This window comes from Chaetodon auriga, chromosome 24 (genome assembly GCF_051107435.1).
Source record: "Chaetodon auriga isolate fChaAug3 chromosome 24, fChaAug3.hap1, whole genome shotgun sequence".
NCBI classification, from domain to species: domain Eukaryota; kingdom Metazoa; phylum Chordata; class Actinopteri; order Chaetodontiformes; family Chaetodontidae; genus Chaetodon; species Chaetodon auriga.
Genome location: NC_135097.1, coordinates 2,082,280 through 2,098,107, shown reverse-complemented (window position 1 = coordinate 2,098,107; position 15,828 = coordinate 2,082,280). Strand labels below are relative to the sequence as shown.

Genomic DNA, 15,828 nt, shown 5'->3' with positions numbered 1-15,828 from the left:
TAAGAATCCCAATAACTGTGGTTGGTACTCAGCATGCTAACTGTTAATAACAGACGACAGAAGTCCACGAGATGAAGAGCAGAGGATGAGCTGAATCCAGATCAGCGGTCAGATCGCAGTGTTAGCCAACACCCACTCTCTCTCTGCCTCTTTGCACTCTGCAGGACTGAAAATCAATAACTGCTGTGAGTGACAGGAAGAGACGAGGAACCACAGAGGGCCAGGAAAGGGGAGGGAAAGGGAAGGATGAGAGGAGGAGGAGGAGGAGGAAGAGTGGAGCTGAGCCGAGGAAGGATGGAGAACAGGAAGGAAGCACTGTAGAAGGATTGAAGGATGAGACACGAACAGAGGGAGGGCGAAAATACTTACTGATGGAGTATAAAAGGTTGAAGTCATGGATGATATCTGAATGGGTCCGGAGGGGGAGGAAGCACTCAGATCCTCCTAATTAAACGCTGTAGAAATACTCTGTTACAAGTAAAAGTCCTGCATGGAAAGGATTATTGATTGGAAAGATTATTCAGTTAAAAACTGTAAAACATTTTCAGTCAATATTCTTCAGTGTCTTGTTTCCGAGCCGCTGTGGTCGCTCTTTATTTTACAGGTCCTCAGTTTCCTTACAATTTCCTGAAAGGTGTCCAGGAAGCAAATATGAAAACTGTATTTTTTATATATGTTGAGACAAATTTCACATTTTTGCATCTTCAACACACCTGCTTGAAGGCAGCTTCTTTTTTATTTGTTATTAGATCCCAGTCATATTAGTACTTCCATAAAACTTCAGGGGAATAACAGAAATTCGATCAGTTCTACAACATTGTCACTCTTCATTCCATTTCTGTGCTCCTGCACCATTTTTTCATGAAAGCCAATTTTCGGTTCTCCTAATCTTATGCAGCTGGATGCAGCCACTGTGGGTGGTGTCCTGCATGTTTCCACCCTGTTTTTTCCTCTCATCCACCACGTGGAGCTCCGGATCGCGTGATCTGCCCCGGATGTAACAATCCTGCATCCCAAATCAAACATAGTAATACACAGAAAGGGTAGTTGTGGTTCGAATCAGTGTGTTCCCCTTAAAATTCATTCTCTGTGTATTTAATGTTTGCCAGGTATTACAAGCAGGCAAGGTTTTTAATTTTGATTGCAAATGCCGAGGGTCATGTGTAATTCTGACAGGGTTTTATTTTGAAAAAAGTCACAGTAAGATGTTTTTGTACCGAATAAAATCCGATGTCTTTTATTTTATCTTGTCAGTTGAAAATAGTTTTGTACTTAAAGTTCTGATCACTAATTGCACCTTGTTCTGGTGGTGGATGAACACGTTTATTTCGTAAAATAATAAATCGGTTAAATGTTTAATTTTACCTAGACCTTTACTCTGGTAGAAAACAGGAAATGCTATGACGCGAAGTGCCTAACTTGATACCATAGAGGAAGAGGGGGCGTGCCCCTAGTTGTTAGCCAGCCTGCTAACTGCGAGCTAAAGTTGACGGCACTACTTTCACTTTCTGACAGTCGGGAATACACTCTCTGGGATGAACAGAGCTTCCTGGAAAACGAAACTAGAAACCGCCACTGTTGTTTTGACATTCGTTAGATCGTAGATGTAGACATTTAACTGTCTTCCGGGGTGATATTGACAACTTGTAGCCGGTGGCGTCTAAAAGATTTAACTATTAGCCGTCAAAACGGTCAAACACGCAGGTAGCGTTAGTTAACCAGCTAGCTTTAGCGGCTAGCCCCCGCTAGCATGGACGGCGGAAGCATGCAAAGTAATGAAGAGAGGGGTGCAGAGAAATTAATGGATGAATACCTGAAATCAATTGGTTTGCATCGGAAGAAGATTGCCAAAGACGGCTCGTGCTTGTTTCGGGTCGTCGCCGAGCAGGTAAAGTAACAGAACTGAAGAAAAAGCTAGCGTCAAGTTGTAACTCGTTAGCTAACTGAGCACAGGTGACAAGCTGGGCTTGGTCTGTTTGTTGTGCTGATGCAGGCTAGCCGGAGAAAAGTTAGCATGACTGACAAGGATTTAACGGTTAACGTTAATAAACTTAACTCTGTGACACGCTAACATTTGTAACTTTACGATATTGACATTTTAACGTAATGAAGATAAAGTGGGATGGATTCAGACAACGAGTGCAAGTTTTAGAAACTGGTTAAACAAGTCGTGGAGCTCGTGTATTTTCATGTCTTTTGTCTGTTCATTAACGGTGTGATATTGATTGTTACTGTGACCTTTGACCCCGTCCAGGTACTGCATTGCCAGAGCCTTCATACTAAAGTTCGAGCAGAATGTGTGGACTTCCTGAAGCAGAACAGAGAGATCTACGAGGCGGTATGTTCACTGGTGATTGACACCTCACCGTCCAATCAGAGACTCAGACCTCTCAGGCTGCTTTGGACCCTCCAATGAACGAGCGAATTAAATAATTGCTGTTTATTTAGCCTGAAATGGATTTTGTCAGAACAACACAAACACACGCAGCTTTGTGGCACTTTTCCCTTCATCTGGACAACAAACCTGACAGATATGTGGCTGAATACGAGTGTAAGATTGAAGAAACAGCATTTTCTTCTCACAGCTGCTGTATTTAACTGAATTATCACACTGAAATGACAGTAAAACTGAATGAAGGACATTTATTCAAATACCGTACTTACAAAATAAGTACAACTTCTCTACACTTTATGTGGCAGCTTTAGTTTCTAGTTACTTCATACTACAAAACACGTGAAGAGTTCATAAAATATGTTGTTTTGTTATAAATTAAAAGACCCAACAGTTTGTACAAGCACAGCTGAAACGATTAGTCCATTAATCAATCAGTCAGTCGACAGAAAATGAATTGGCAGCTGCTGATAATCACTTTTCAGGGTTGCAGCTTCTCAAAGATTTTCTGCTTTTCCTTTTAGTTATTTTAATAATGCTGGTTTCTTTTTAATAATTTCGAGGTTTTGACTCAGATGGAGGCGCCTGCATACATTAGATGTTTCATGTTTTTACACTGTTCAGCCAATCAGACAGCGACCATGAAGTCAGCTGACACTGTGTTCGTGTTGTTGTGTTTGAAGTGACTGAGGGTGAGGCTCAGGTGTTGCTGTCGGCTGCGATCAGATGAGAGAAATGTGAAAATCAGAAGCGACTGTGACGCTGAGGGTCGAGACAGAAGCTCCTGTTTCATAACTGAGGCTGAACTGAACTGAAAGCAGAAGTTTTGATGACGGTGATGTCATCGCAGTGACTCACTGACTCTACAGCAGGGCTTTCCTACATCTCCCAGAATGCCTTTCAGCAGCTGGCAGAGCCGGCTGTGAACCGAGTGTTCAGGTGAATGAATGTGACTTGCAGGCAAACGTGTTTTTCAGCGTGACGTGTGTTTGGCTGCTGCTGCTGCTGCTGCTGCAGTGCATTCTGGGCTTTTTTCCGCTCCTGAACATGTAGACGTTGGTCTCTGTGACTCTTTTCTGAGTCACAGAGACAATTTAGTGTCTCCCTGTTTGTTAAACGTCCTCCCTAGTTGAAATGTTTTCAGCAGTCTTAATGGTCCGGATGTGACGTCGTGTGTCCGTTTTCTGCCGATTACACAACAGATGACTAAATTACAGACAGATATTAATAAAATTCAGCAGCAGATGATTGATTTTATTACATTTTTCCATAACAGCTCAGTCTGGTGGTGTTGGATGTTTTCTTACTGCCATTAAATCCCACAAGAAAGCCAAAACCAGCAGTGTGTTTGAATGTGTGTGATGTGCTTTGTCACTTCCTCTTCAAGCTCATTGGCTCATAAATCTTTAAAATCAGGTCATGAGTTTAAGCTTTCGATGTTGTGAACAGACCTGCTGTCAGGTCAGGTGACCCTGTGAGGTGTCGTGTCAGAGTCCAGGTCTGGTTTGCTGCCGTATCTCTCCTACATGCCGACATATCACCTGTCTCCAGTTTAGGACATTTAGGACCGTCCTCTGGTCCTCTTATACCGATCTGTCCTGTGTTGCAGTTCATTGAAGGCGACTTTGAGGATTACCTGTACAAGCTTCAGGACCCGCAGGTACGACAGAATTAGTGATCGTCTGCAGTTTTTGTGTGTTTCTTTGCTGATAGCCTGTTCTGCACGCTGTCACTGCTCATCATTGAACCAATGACTGATCACTTCACTGATGTTTCTGCTTCTGTCCGTTTCTCAGCAATGGGTCGGGGAGGTGGAGATCAACGCGCTGGCGGTCATGTACAAGTAAGATGCTGATGAGTTACTGTGGTTAAGGGATCAGGTCTCTCTGCACAGAGGCATCGTCCTCAGGGACAGACAGACAGACAGACAGACAGACAGACAGACAGACAGACAGACAGACAGACAGACAGACTGCGACCATACTTCACATGTGCTCTGATCCTGGATCAGTGACTCTGATCCTCAAACTGTCTGATGGTTCAGATCCTCTGAGCCGTCGGTTCAACGTGTGTGTGAAGCATCTGTAGCTTCTCTGCAGCAGCGTCCTTATGTGAAGCCTTTTAGTCAAGCAGAAGCTGATTGGTTGAGCTGATGTCGATCTTCAGGTGGTTGTAATGAAGCTCTCCATCAGTCCTCTGGACAAACAGTCTCTAAGTGAAGACAGCATGAGTCTGGACAGACATGATGTAAACGCTGTGTGATGGTTGATGGACGTCGGTCAGGACGAGCTCGTTCTCGTTGTCTCACTCTGGATGTCCGTCTCTTGGTTTTCTGCAGGAGGGATTTTGTGATCTACCAGGAGCCCGGAAAACCAGCCGTCAACATCACAGACAACAACTTCAAGGACAAGGTGAGACAAAGCTGGTTCTGCTCTAACCTTCTCTGTGTCTGCTCCCACCTTGTAGACCTCTGGTGTTAGTTTTTAAATGATCCGACAGATGTGAGAATGAGCTTGGTGGCAGTCTGCGGCCTCACCACTAGATGCCGCTGAATCCTGCACGCTTTAAATCCTGACAGAAGCTGAACTTTAACAGCTTTTGTTGTGTGTCTCAGGTGCGGTTGTGTTTCCTGAACGGGAATCACTACGACAGCGTTTACCCCATCAGCCACGTGAAGAGCGCCGCTCTCTGCCAGTGTGAGTGATTGACTTCAACCCATCTGTATACAGTGTAGTACACAGAGATATGGCAGTGTGACATATGCAGTACTGCCCTGCAGAGAGCAGACGGGCTGAGTTTCAGGCTGGACAGCAAACAGCAAAACAGACTGTGATGCTTTTATTTTGTCTTTGAAATTTGATTATTGTTATCGTCATATAACCCACAAAACACAGACGCTGTACTCTGGCTTCAGATAATCTTCACTGGATACTCGGAGAAACTGCAGCATCCACCAGCAGCGTGTTTTTCTCAGCTTTCTGAACCACTTCAGCCAGTTTGTTCTCTGTTTTAAAGCCTTTCCACCAAATCACATGAAGTGAGGCAGCAGCTCCTGGGTCTGCTGAGCTAGCTGTCTTTATGCTAAGCTAGCTGTCTTTATGCTAAGCTAGCTGTCTTTATGCTAAGCTAGCTGTCTTTCGCTGTTTGTTTTCTTCTCCAGCGTGAATTCATTTAGCTGCTGCCTGATTTGATGTAACTGAAAAACCAAAATGTCGGTTTATTAAAGGGAAATTTTCCATCCACAGACACCAACTAGATTAAAATCAGTAAATAAACTAAACTTTAGTTTCTGCTCCATATGGACCGGCATGTCAGGGAGTGCAGAAGGCAGTAGTACTGTTGTTTGTCAGCAGTTTTTATGGATTTTCTTGCTTGGCAGTGACTCGCGTCCTTCTGTCTCTTGCAGCCATCCTGTACGAGCTGCTGTACGACGGCGTCTTCAAAGTGGACCGCAGCTTTCTGGGGTCGTGCCAGCGGGTCGGCCGAGCCTCTGACCTCCTGAGCGACGACAGCATGGCCGCCTGCGGCAGCAGCGACGAGTCCGACGTGGATGCCGGCGAGGCGCTCTGGTAAGAAAACTTCCTTCAAAAGATTTTTAAGTGGAATCTCGAGTTTCTTCATCACATGTTGATCCTGAAGGTCAAGACTGAACATGGAGGCACAGACACGTAATTTAGTCATCAGTGATTATTATTATACTCATTTAATCAAAGTACTTTTACTGTGTTTAGTTGCTCCTTTGTGCACCAGCTTAGTTTGTGTCACTCTTAATTAATCTCATGACTTGCTCGTTTAATTACATACTTACTTTTTTACTCTGTTTCTTATTGATTTCAAGTCTTTTCTTGCTTTTTTTTAAAAATTTCTTTTTCATATAAAACTGTGAAAAACTGTAAAACTAAACACAATCTGTTGATACATGATGATGTGTGTGTTTTTTGATGCAGGGTAGAAAATGGAACAAGCACAACGGCTGCAAGACAGGGCAGGGTAAAACACACTCACTCACTCACTCACACACACACACTCACACACACACACACACACACACACTCACACACACACACACACACACACTCACACACACTCACACACACTCGATCAGACTTCTGTACATACCTGCTGAACTGCCTGAACACGATGTCACTGAATAACATTGTGTGTGTGTGTGTGTGTGTGTGTGTGTGTCAGGGCCGTGGGCGTGGCCGGCTGCTGCCCGAGCGTGTGCGGCGTTCACTGAACCCGACTCTGCTCAGAAACATCGAGTACGACGTCTGGCACAAGACCAAGAGAGGTGAAACACACTGAGTGATCTTCATCAAACCTCGTTCTGCTGAAACTAACTTCTGATCGATCAATAATGATCAAAATGAATCATTCCAAACCTTGAACCTCCACGGGTTGAAGGCTGTCTTACATTTGAACTTTCCAAACTGTGACCTGCACTTCAGACAAAATGAGCAGTTTAAAGACGTCACGTCCAGAAAATGATGGTGTAAAAAATACAAACAGAAACATGAAGTACATGTAAACAGAGTACACCTGGATAATATATGATATGAGCAATGATACTTAGTGTGTGTATTCAGAGAAATATGATATCCTGTATAATGCAGTATAACATATTACCATGATGTCGTTTGGGACACAGAATATAACATGAGGTGAAATAAGGTTTCTTTGCCTTCAGCTCAACAGAAGATGGACTACTGCATCGCTGCTGGGATGCAGTTCGCTGCAGGAGACCGCTGTCAGGTGTGTGTGATGCGTTCAGGGTCCCGAGTTCAACCCTGGTTCCTCAAGGGTGTTTTTGACATTGTGTGTGTGTGTGTGTGTGTGTGTGTGTGTGTGTGTGTGTGTGTGTGTGTGTGTGTGTGTGACTTGCAGGTTCGTCTTGAAGGAAGTGGACGAAACTACAACGCCACCGTCAAGGAGGTCCCTCCCAACAACAGCTCAGTGACAGTTTACATAGAAGAACTGGGCAGGAAGTAGGTCTCACACACACACACACACACACACACACACACACACACACACATACGCAAACCACTGGAGGTGTGAATATTCAGAAAGTACTAAAACTACACAGAAGAAATACTCAGTTTCATGTGTTCCTATGCTTAGTGTGCAAAACATCTTAATCTGTAAAGTAACAGATAAAAGAAGTGAAGTAAAAAGTACTTCAGTAATATTTGTAGAAGCTGAGAGTGAGAAGAAAGTACCTCAAATCTGTACTCAAGTGCAGTACTTATACCTGAGACACTGTGTGCATCCCTCAGGCAGGTCCCTCTGTGGAGTCTTCGTCCTCCCAGTGAGAACAGCTGGAGCACCGTGGTCAACCGAGACAAGAAGCTCAGCAACGGACATGGAGGTGGTGGACACGCACGCACACACACACACACACACACACACACACACACACACACACACACACACACACACACACACACACACTTACGCTCAAACACACACACACCCCTTTATAAGCTGTTGAAGGACACTGACTGTTACTCGTTGTCTCCCCCTCAGAATGGGAGGAGCGGGGGAGAGGCAGAGGCAGGGGGAAGCACGTCCCAGCATCCTCCTCTGCGTCCCAGGCAACAGCACCGGGCTCCGGGGGGCGTGTGCAGAAGCAGCACTCCTGGCCCCCGCAGGCCACCGTAGAGGAGCAGGGAGGCCCAAAGGCCAACAGGTGTGTGTGAGTGATCAGTGCGTCGTCGTGTATCGTGACTCTTGTTGCACAGATCTCACCTCGGTGTGTTCGTACAGGAAGTCGATGGGCTCGGTGGAGGGCGCGTTCGGTCTGACGGAGGAGCAGCGTTTGGCCAAAGAGGAGGAGGAGAGGAACGTGGCGCTGGTGGAGATCCAGCTCCGAGACGAGCAAAGCTTCCCCGCCCTCGGGGTCAGTTCAGAGGATGTGATTTACCTGTATGCCATGACGCGTCCTCACTGGCTGGAGACACACCTGTCCATACTGGCTGGTTCTTACCTGAGGATCTAAACAGGCATCATCTAAACATCGATCTTTACTTCAGGAAACTCACACGTGTGGTTCATGAATGGGTGAACTATGAGTTGGCCAGATGGTGGCGCTGTGACTGAGGCCAAAAATACAGTTAGGAAAGGCCACGCCCCTCACGCCATGATGGATTTTCCACTGTTTGTAATTTTTTGGCAAACAGTAAATGAATAGTTGGATTTTGACTGTATGAACCAAAGTGTGTGTGCAGCGTCACAGCACACACTTCTGTTAGAAATGAACAGGATCCATCCTCAAACATGGCCACCATCTTTGAGCCTGGCCTGTGGGGGGCGCCAGAAACGCCAAAGAAGTGTTAGTCAGAACCCAGTGGACAGAATCAGAGTTAGCTTACAGCCACGACACGTTCTTTGTTTGCGTTTAAAGATTTTTCTCTGTGATTCAGGATGTTTGAGTCGTTTTTCTGACTGTTTCCCCCCCAGGCCCAGCCGGGGCTGCAGGGTGAGGGCGGGAGGAAGAGGGGAGGAGACAAAAGACGATCCACGAGAAACAAGACGGTGAGTCTGATCGTCACGCCGTCATCCGTCACCGATTTGTCCGAGTGCTGAGGTTTAATGGCAGTGGAAGAAAAACTTGAGATGTAAAGTGGACGATTGGTTCAGTGGGTTTGTGCTAAAACACACTCAGTGTTCTGATGAGGAACACACACTTTGTTTGTTTGGTGAAAAACAGAACGATGAACAGATTTTACAGATGCAGCGATGAAAAAAACTTAAAATAGAAAGAAAACACAGAATTTAACATAATTCATACAGAAACGAACAAGGACGTGTGTATACATACAAAACGTGTGTTTATGTGTGTATACGTATACACACATATTCATGTGTATAAGTATACATACACACATACATACACACACATATATATATATATATATATACACACACGTGTATGTGTGTGTGTGTATATGCATATGTGTGTACACACACACACACTTCTATGTGTATGTATGTGTGTGTGTACATATACACACACATGTATATGTATATATGTGTCCACGTATACACATACGTGTAGATATGTGTACATGCGTGTGTGTGTATATATGTGTATATATATATACACACACACATGTATACATATACACGTATATAAATGTGTGTGTGTGTGTATATACACATACATGTGTATGTGTCACGTGTATGTATGTATGTGTGTATATGTGTGTGTATGTATCTATGTGTATATACACATAGATACATGTGTGTATGTATGTGTGTGTGTGTATTTATATGTGTGTATGTGTATGTGTACACACACATATTATACACATATGTGTATATATGTATATGCATATGTGTGTACACTTACCCATACATATATGTGTGTATGTGTTTGTGTGTGTATCTGTATATTTGTGTGTATGTGTTATATGTTATTATTAGTATCTTATACCAGTGAAAATGTAGTAATATGAATGACTGATTCTGCTGTATTATTATTATTATTATTGTTGTTGTTGACGTTACTGTTCTTGTAGTTGCCTCCCTGCAGTAACAGTCTGCAGAACGCAGTAATTAACAGGTAATAACGTTTCCTCTGTGCTTCTATAGAAGAGTCCAGTCGAAGACGTCAGAGCTCCGTCTCCCCCGGTTGGCGACAGACCCAAATCCTCCACCCCGCCCCTCGCAGGCCCTGCTGCCACCGCTGCACCCACCAGCCCCACCCCCGCTGCTGCTGCTGCTCCGCCTGCAGACTCTGACTCCAGTCCCGCCTGGCTGAGCTCGCTCAAGGCTCCGACGCCCAAAACAAACATGGCCGCTACCGCTGCTACACCCTCCAGCCTGCCACCCGCCTGTGCTGCCCCTACTGCTACAACAAACGCACAGTGTCACGCTTTAGCTGCGGGGACTTCATCCAGCTCTCCTTCTCCTCCTGCTGCTGCTGCTGCTCCCACAAGCACTAAACCTCCTGCAGCAGGTGGTGCTGTGCCTCCCTCCGTCCCATCCACTGCCTCTCTCTTCTCCTTCCTCCCCCCTGCTCTCCCCACGACGTCATCACCCCCAACCCCCCACGCCCCCTCCTCGTCTTCCCCCTCCTCTTCCGCTAAACTTCTCACCTCCTCTTCATCCTCTCTTCCTCCTAAGTCGTCTGCCTCACCTCCTCCTTCCTTTTCACTGCCACCTCCCACTTTCATTGCTCCCATCGCCCCCTCTCCCACCGCACAGGGCTTCCTCCCCCGTTCCTCCCCACCTCTCTCTTCTCTCCCCCACTCCCCGAGTCCACCCTCCTTCTCCTCCTCAGCCCAGACCACCTCCCTCCATCATCACATCCACGAGGCTCCACCAGTTTCAGCGCAAAGTCCAAGTAAGAAATCAGACTTTTCTCTTCAGTCTCTTTAAAGTTCACTTTAAATCTCAAACCGTCGACCAAAAGGTTTCAGGCTGAGACGCCGTCAAGTTTAAGATGTCGTGAAGTTTGAGGGACGATGCTGAAAGCGTGTCGTACCCGCGGGCGTCTTTCCACGTCATGGGTATGATTGGTTGGGCTTCAGCGATCGTCTAGTCTAGTCTGACTCGTCTTCGTGTCCTCTGTCTTTCTTCAGAGTCTCTGACAAACACAGGAGGACCCCTGACTGCATCTCAGACCATCACGAGCCAGACCTCCATGTCCCAGATTCACACTCAGGTGTCTCTGCCCCAAAACCAGAGCCAGATCTCTGTGTCCCAGACCCAAGGCCAGGCCTCGCTGATCCAGGGTGAGAACCAAACCCAGCCTCCTCTGGCCCCAAACCAAACCTCGATGCCCCACGTGCAGACTTTGGCCCAGTCCTCGGTACCTCAGCACCAACCTCAGTCCCACACTGCAGGGGCCTCTGTGCTGCAGACCCAGATCCAACAGTCTGTCCTCCAGCCCCAGTCTCAGGTGGTCCAGTCCTCTCACACAGCTGCAGGAGCTCCCTACCCCCACACCTCCCAGGCCTCAGTTCCCGTCTCTGCCTCCGTGCAGCCCCAACCATCCGTCACCCATCCTCACCCACAGGTCCAGCAGGTCCAGCCTCCTCACCCCTCACAAGTCCCACAGCCCTCCCCCTCTCTCTCTGCCCCCCCAACCCAATCCCAGAACCCCACCACCCAGAATCAACCAGAGGCCCCCGTCCCTCCCACCCAGCCTCAGCCCGACTCTCCAGCTCACGCTCCCTCCCAGCAGTCACGTCCTCCTCACCCTCCTCATCAGCCCCACTTAACGACCGCACATCCCCCTCCCCAGTCCATCCCAGGAGCCGTCCCTCTGCAGCAGCTGTCTCAGCTCTACCAGGACCTCCTGTACCCCGGGTTCCCCCGGGGGGAGACGGGCGACATGGCTCCGACTCCATCCATGTCCTCCAGCAAATCAGGGGACGACCTGCCGCAAGGTGAGCTGATTGTTTTCTTATCGATACATCTGAGTCAACGACTTGTTGTTCCGTCCATTCGTTGTTTTGTGTCTTAAATGTCAGAAAATAGTGAAAAATGTAAGTATGATGATATTTGACCAACATTTGGTGAAGCGCTTCATTTGTCTTCCTCTGCAGATGTCAACATCTTGAGGTTTTTCTTCAACTTGGGTGTCAAGGTAAGACAGAGCCAGGTGGAGAATCACAGTGATTAATTAAGTCATAAATGCATCTACTGGCCCCTCTGGATCACTGAGCTTCTCTCCTGCGTCTCCTCTCGTCTCTGCAGGCCTACTCCATGCCCATGTTCCCCCCTTACATTTACCTGCTCCCCCTCCAGCAGGCCCACACCATGCACCCCAAGCTGCCCTCCCGTTCCCCCTCTCCTACCCCCAACTACCCTCCCTCCAACCCCCCGACCAGGCACCAGGAGGCGTACCCCCACCCTCAGTACCCTCCGACTTCAGTGTCTGTGCCTCCTCAGTATGACCACCAAGCCCCACTCACTGACCCCCCCCATCCCAGTGACCCCTCCTTCAACCAGGCCGGGTACCCTGCCGCCCAGCCTCCGCCCCACACGATGTCCTGCCCCTCGCTGCCATGGCAACAGCACCAGATGCCCCCACCCAGAAACCCCAGCTTCCCAGTTGGGTATCCCACCCCAAGTCCACAATATCCGCTTCCCCCACCATTATCTCAGGGCTACCACCCGGGTCAAGGCTCGGGACACCCACTGTACCCTCCAAGCGTGCCTCCGTACCCCGCCTCCTATCAGTCTTCATCAGCCCATGAAGAACTCCAGGTGAGCCAGGGGGCGATGGAGCACCGTCAGCCCGCCAACGGGGATGCAGTTCCTGGACAAGGACCTGGCCGAGGCCCTGGACTCGCTGCTGTTAACTTGGCTAACGCTAACAACAGTAGAGCAGTGGTGGTTCCTGGTTTTGGTACGTTCACAGTCCAGCATGTTCTCAGACGTTTACATTTGAACAAAAAGATCAACTTTCAGGCTTCCAATCAGATCTTGATTCATGTTTGGTATTAATTATTAACAGATAGCACACAGGAATTCTGGGTAATGAAGTACCTAAAACACAAAAGTGAAGTCCCAGTCAAGTGTTTAATCTGAAGGTTTCTTTCCCCGTCAGCCCACAAGAAGGATTCAGGAGAGAGTTTGAGCAGAGCGGTGCTGCTGGTGGACCCGCCGCTCAACAACAATCCCATAGTACGCACGCACGCACACACACACACACACACGGTGCACACAATACACACACAATACACACATGGAAATGTGATGTATTCATGAGTAAACTGTCATTGTAGTAGTTACAGTGGAAAATTAAGAGCAGTCAATAATTGAAAGGGTAAATTAACACTCGTAGTTGTGGTAATTGAAGTGGTATGTTTACAGTAGTAGTGGTAGTAGTTATAGTGATATATCTACAGTAGTACTTGTAGTAGTTTAAGTGGTACATTTACTGTAGTAGTGGCAGTAGTTATAATGGTATATTTGCAGTAGTAGCAGTGGTATATTAAGAGTAATACAGTGATATATTAACTGCAGTATAGATAGTACTTACAGTGGTATATTTACAGTAATAGTGGTATATTTACAGTAGTAGTGGTATATTTACAGTAGTAGTACTAAACCAAGGTAAAACGTGTCTGTCTCTCAGCTGGTCTCAAACCCTGGCATCAAGGACGTCCCCGTCTCTATGACAACAATGAAGACCGGCAGCACATCTGGCTCTCCATCGCCCTATGACATCATGTCCAAGACGACCATCCCTGGTGACAGCATCCCCTCTCGCGGCTACCGCAGTCACCAAAAACTGACCAACACGTACGGGGCATCAGAGTCCAGCCAGGTGGGCTTCCTGCACGCCGGCGCCATGGCAGAGCCGCTGTCTGTCGGCTGCAGCACAGAGGACGACTGGGAGGAGCAGATGGGATTCAAACCGACAACCTTAAGCCACCGAGGGCCGAGGAGGAGCCACAGAGGAGGAGGGAGAGGGAGGGGAGGCCATGATCCAGGCAGGGGAGCAAACAGGAGGAGACATGGAGGAGAGCCAGGGGCGGGGCTTTATGTCCAGTATAACTCCTCCTACCGGGGGAGGGGTCGGGAGAGGGAATACTAGCTCTCATCCAATGAGAGGAGAGGAGAAGGTGTTTTTTCTTCTTCTTCAGGCTTGTTTGGTTTCTGCCTGTCTTTTCTTCCTCCTCCGATCCTTTGACACCAACCTGAGATCTGATTGGTGGTTGAGATTCCACATGTAAATCAGTTCGATCAATCACCCGTCGCGTCTTCAGCTGCAGTTGGAAAGTTGAATCTATTTATTTGATGTGTTGAAATGCTTCACCTCGCCACGGAAACATGAACACTATCAGATTTTCTTTATCGCGCTCATTCTGGCTCATTCGCGCAGCGTGTTCGCAACTGCAAGGTTAGAGGCCATCTTACATTTGTCAGCCGTTAGCTGCACACGGGCGGAGCTGCATGGAGGTCGTCGCCACGTTAACGTGACGTTAGTCGAAGCTCTGCACTCTGAACTTTGATCGCACTGAATCTGTCTTTTTGCCTTGTCAGCCATTTTTGCTTTTTGAAAAGATTGTTCCCATTCTCACGTCTGTACGCTGCACTCGAAGCTGCTGCTGGTTAGCTTAGCTTAGCATAAAGCAAAAACAATTTGTTTCACTGTGGGTTCAGTGCTAGCTCTCTCCCTGTCTGTGCTAAGCTAAGACAAACTAACCACCTTCTGGCCATAGCTACATATTTACCACACAAATGAGAGCAGCTTCAATCTCCTCGTCTGACATTTCCACAAAATAGAAACATCTCTTGACAGGAAGTCAAACTTCAGACTCGAGCATGCAGCGTAGCTCCTAGCGCTTCCATGAGGCTTCAGACATTTAAACTTATTCACGTGAATTAGCGTCAAGCATCAAGCAAGTTCAGCCAGCACTTCCTGTCAGCGTCTGTCAGCACTGAGAGCTTAAACCAACAGAAATCTGATGAAATGTCACTGAATATAATCTGAGAGCGGCGTTAAGAGCTCAATCACTGCTATGACAATAACGCACGACTGTTTGGACGAGTCAGACGGCGAACAGCTCGACCGTTCGGACTCCGTCTTTAGATTTATTTTTAATCGCCGCCGCTCGTCTCGGGTCCCTTCCTTTCCTGTGATTGTCTCGTTTGTCTTCTTCGCTGGCTTTTTCTTTGGTCGCGTTCGGTCGCCTCACACATCCAGTGCCTTACGTTTGCTGCCTTTCGCCGTCTGCTGTCTTCAGATTTTGGGAATCTGCTGTATAGAACAAAGGCTGCTGCTGTTGGATTTTTCTATGCTGTTGAATAATAAAACTTTGGTTCAGATGCTGCGTTCAGAGCCCTCTCTTATTTTAAATCAGACATCTTGTTTTCATTTCATCCGCTCAAAAATTCTCCTGGACTAAAAAATATTTTGTTTTAAATCTGCTCATTTGAGATTAAATTCACCAAACTGTTTAAAAATATTATATTTTGTAAAGTAAAAGTCCTGCATTGAAAATGTTAAAGTACTCATGTGAGAATCACATATGACTTCAAGGACATGACTGATGGATTATTAATGTGTTCATCACTTTAATGTTGAAGCAATTTGATGATTCTGTTTTGTATAATTTCTCATTCTGGAAAGTAAATAGTAACAAAAGTTATTGCGTAAAAGTATTTCAAAAAGGTACTTGAGTGCAGTACTTAGTTTCCACTGCTGATGTAAAAAGGAAAAAATGATTGAATTTCAATCTACGATCTTTGTTTGGACGAGTGAAAAAAATAATTGTGACACATTCATTAACATAAAGTACCAAACAATTGAACAATTCATAAAAGCTGAGCTGAAATTAGTTGAATAATCAATTTATAGGCAACTGTTTTGATAATTGTTTATTTTTCATGCAAAAACATTTGACAGCTGTTGCTCTGCAGATTCAGATTAATACAATGAACAGATGCTAACATTAGCTCCACCGTTAGCA

General features: G+C 46.6%; 1 protein-coding gene across 1 annotated transcript; it reads left to right on the top strand.

Moving 5' to 3' along the window:
• Nucleotides 1–1,500: 1,500 nt before the first annotated feature.
• On the top strand, nucleotides 1,501–15,184 carry otud4 (OTU deubiquitinase 4). Its single transcript, XM_076724939.1, has 21 exons — nucleotides 1,501–1,888; nucleotides 2,255–2,338; nucleotides 4,002–4,052; nucleotides 4,189–4,235; nucleotides 4,731–4,803; nucleotides 5,007–5,088; nucleotides 5,799–5,961; nucleotides 6,340–6,382; nucleotides 6,584–6,686; nucleotides 7,083–7,147; nucleotides 7,280–7,380; nucleotides 7,672–7,763; nucleotides 7,922–8,084; nucleotides 8,162–8,294; nucleotides 8,855–8,929; nucleotides 9,989–10,742; nucleotides 10,981–11,790; nucleotides 11,950–11,990; nucleotides 12,101–12,755; nucleotides 12,957–13,033; nucleotides 13,488–15,184. The coding sequence occupies exons 1-21, from the start codon at nucleotides 1,751–1,753 to the stop codon at nucleotides 13,947–13,949; spliced, it is 4,212 nt and encodes a 1,403-aa protein (XP_076581054.1). The 5' UTR covers nucleotides 1,501–1,750; the 3' UTR covers nucleotides 13,950–15,184.
• The last annotated feature ends 644 nt before the right edge of the window (nucleotides 15,185–15,828 follow it).

Bases quoted from the DNA above. Each gene is read 5' to 3' on its own strand.
- otud4 (XM_076724939.1), top strand. From the start codon at position 1,751: ATGGACGGCGGAAGCATGCAAAGTAATGAAGAGAGGGGTGCAGAGAAA. The intron at 4,804-5,006 runs GTGAGACAAAGC...TGTGTGTCTCAG, and splicing joins ACAACAACTTCAAGGACAAG to GTGCGGTTGTGTTTCCTGAA. The intron at 10,743-10,980 runs GTAAGAAATCAG...GTCTTTCTTCAG, and splicing joins AGTTTCAGCGCAAAGTCCAA to AGTCTCTGACAAACACAGGA.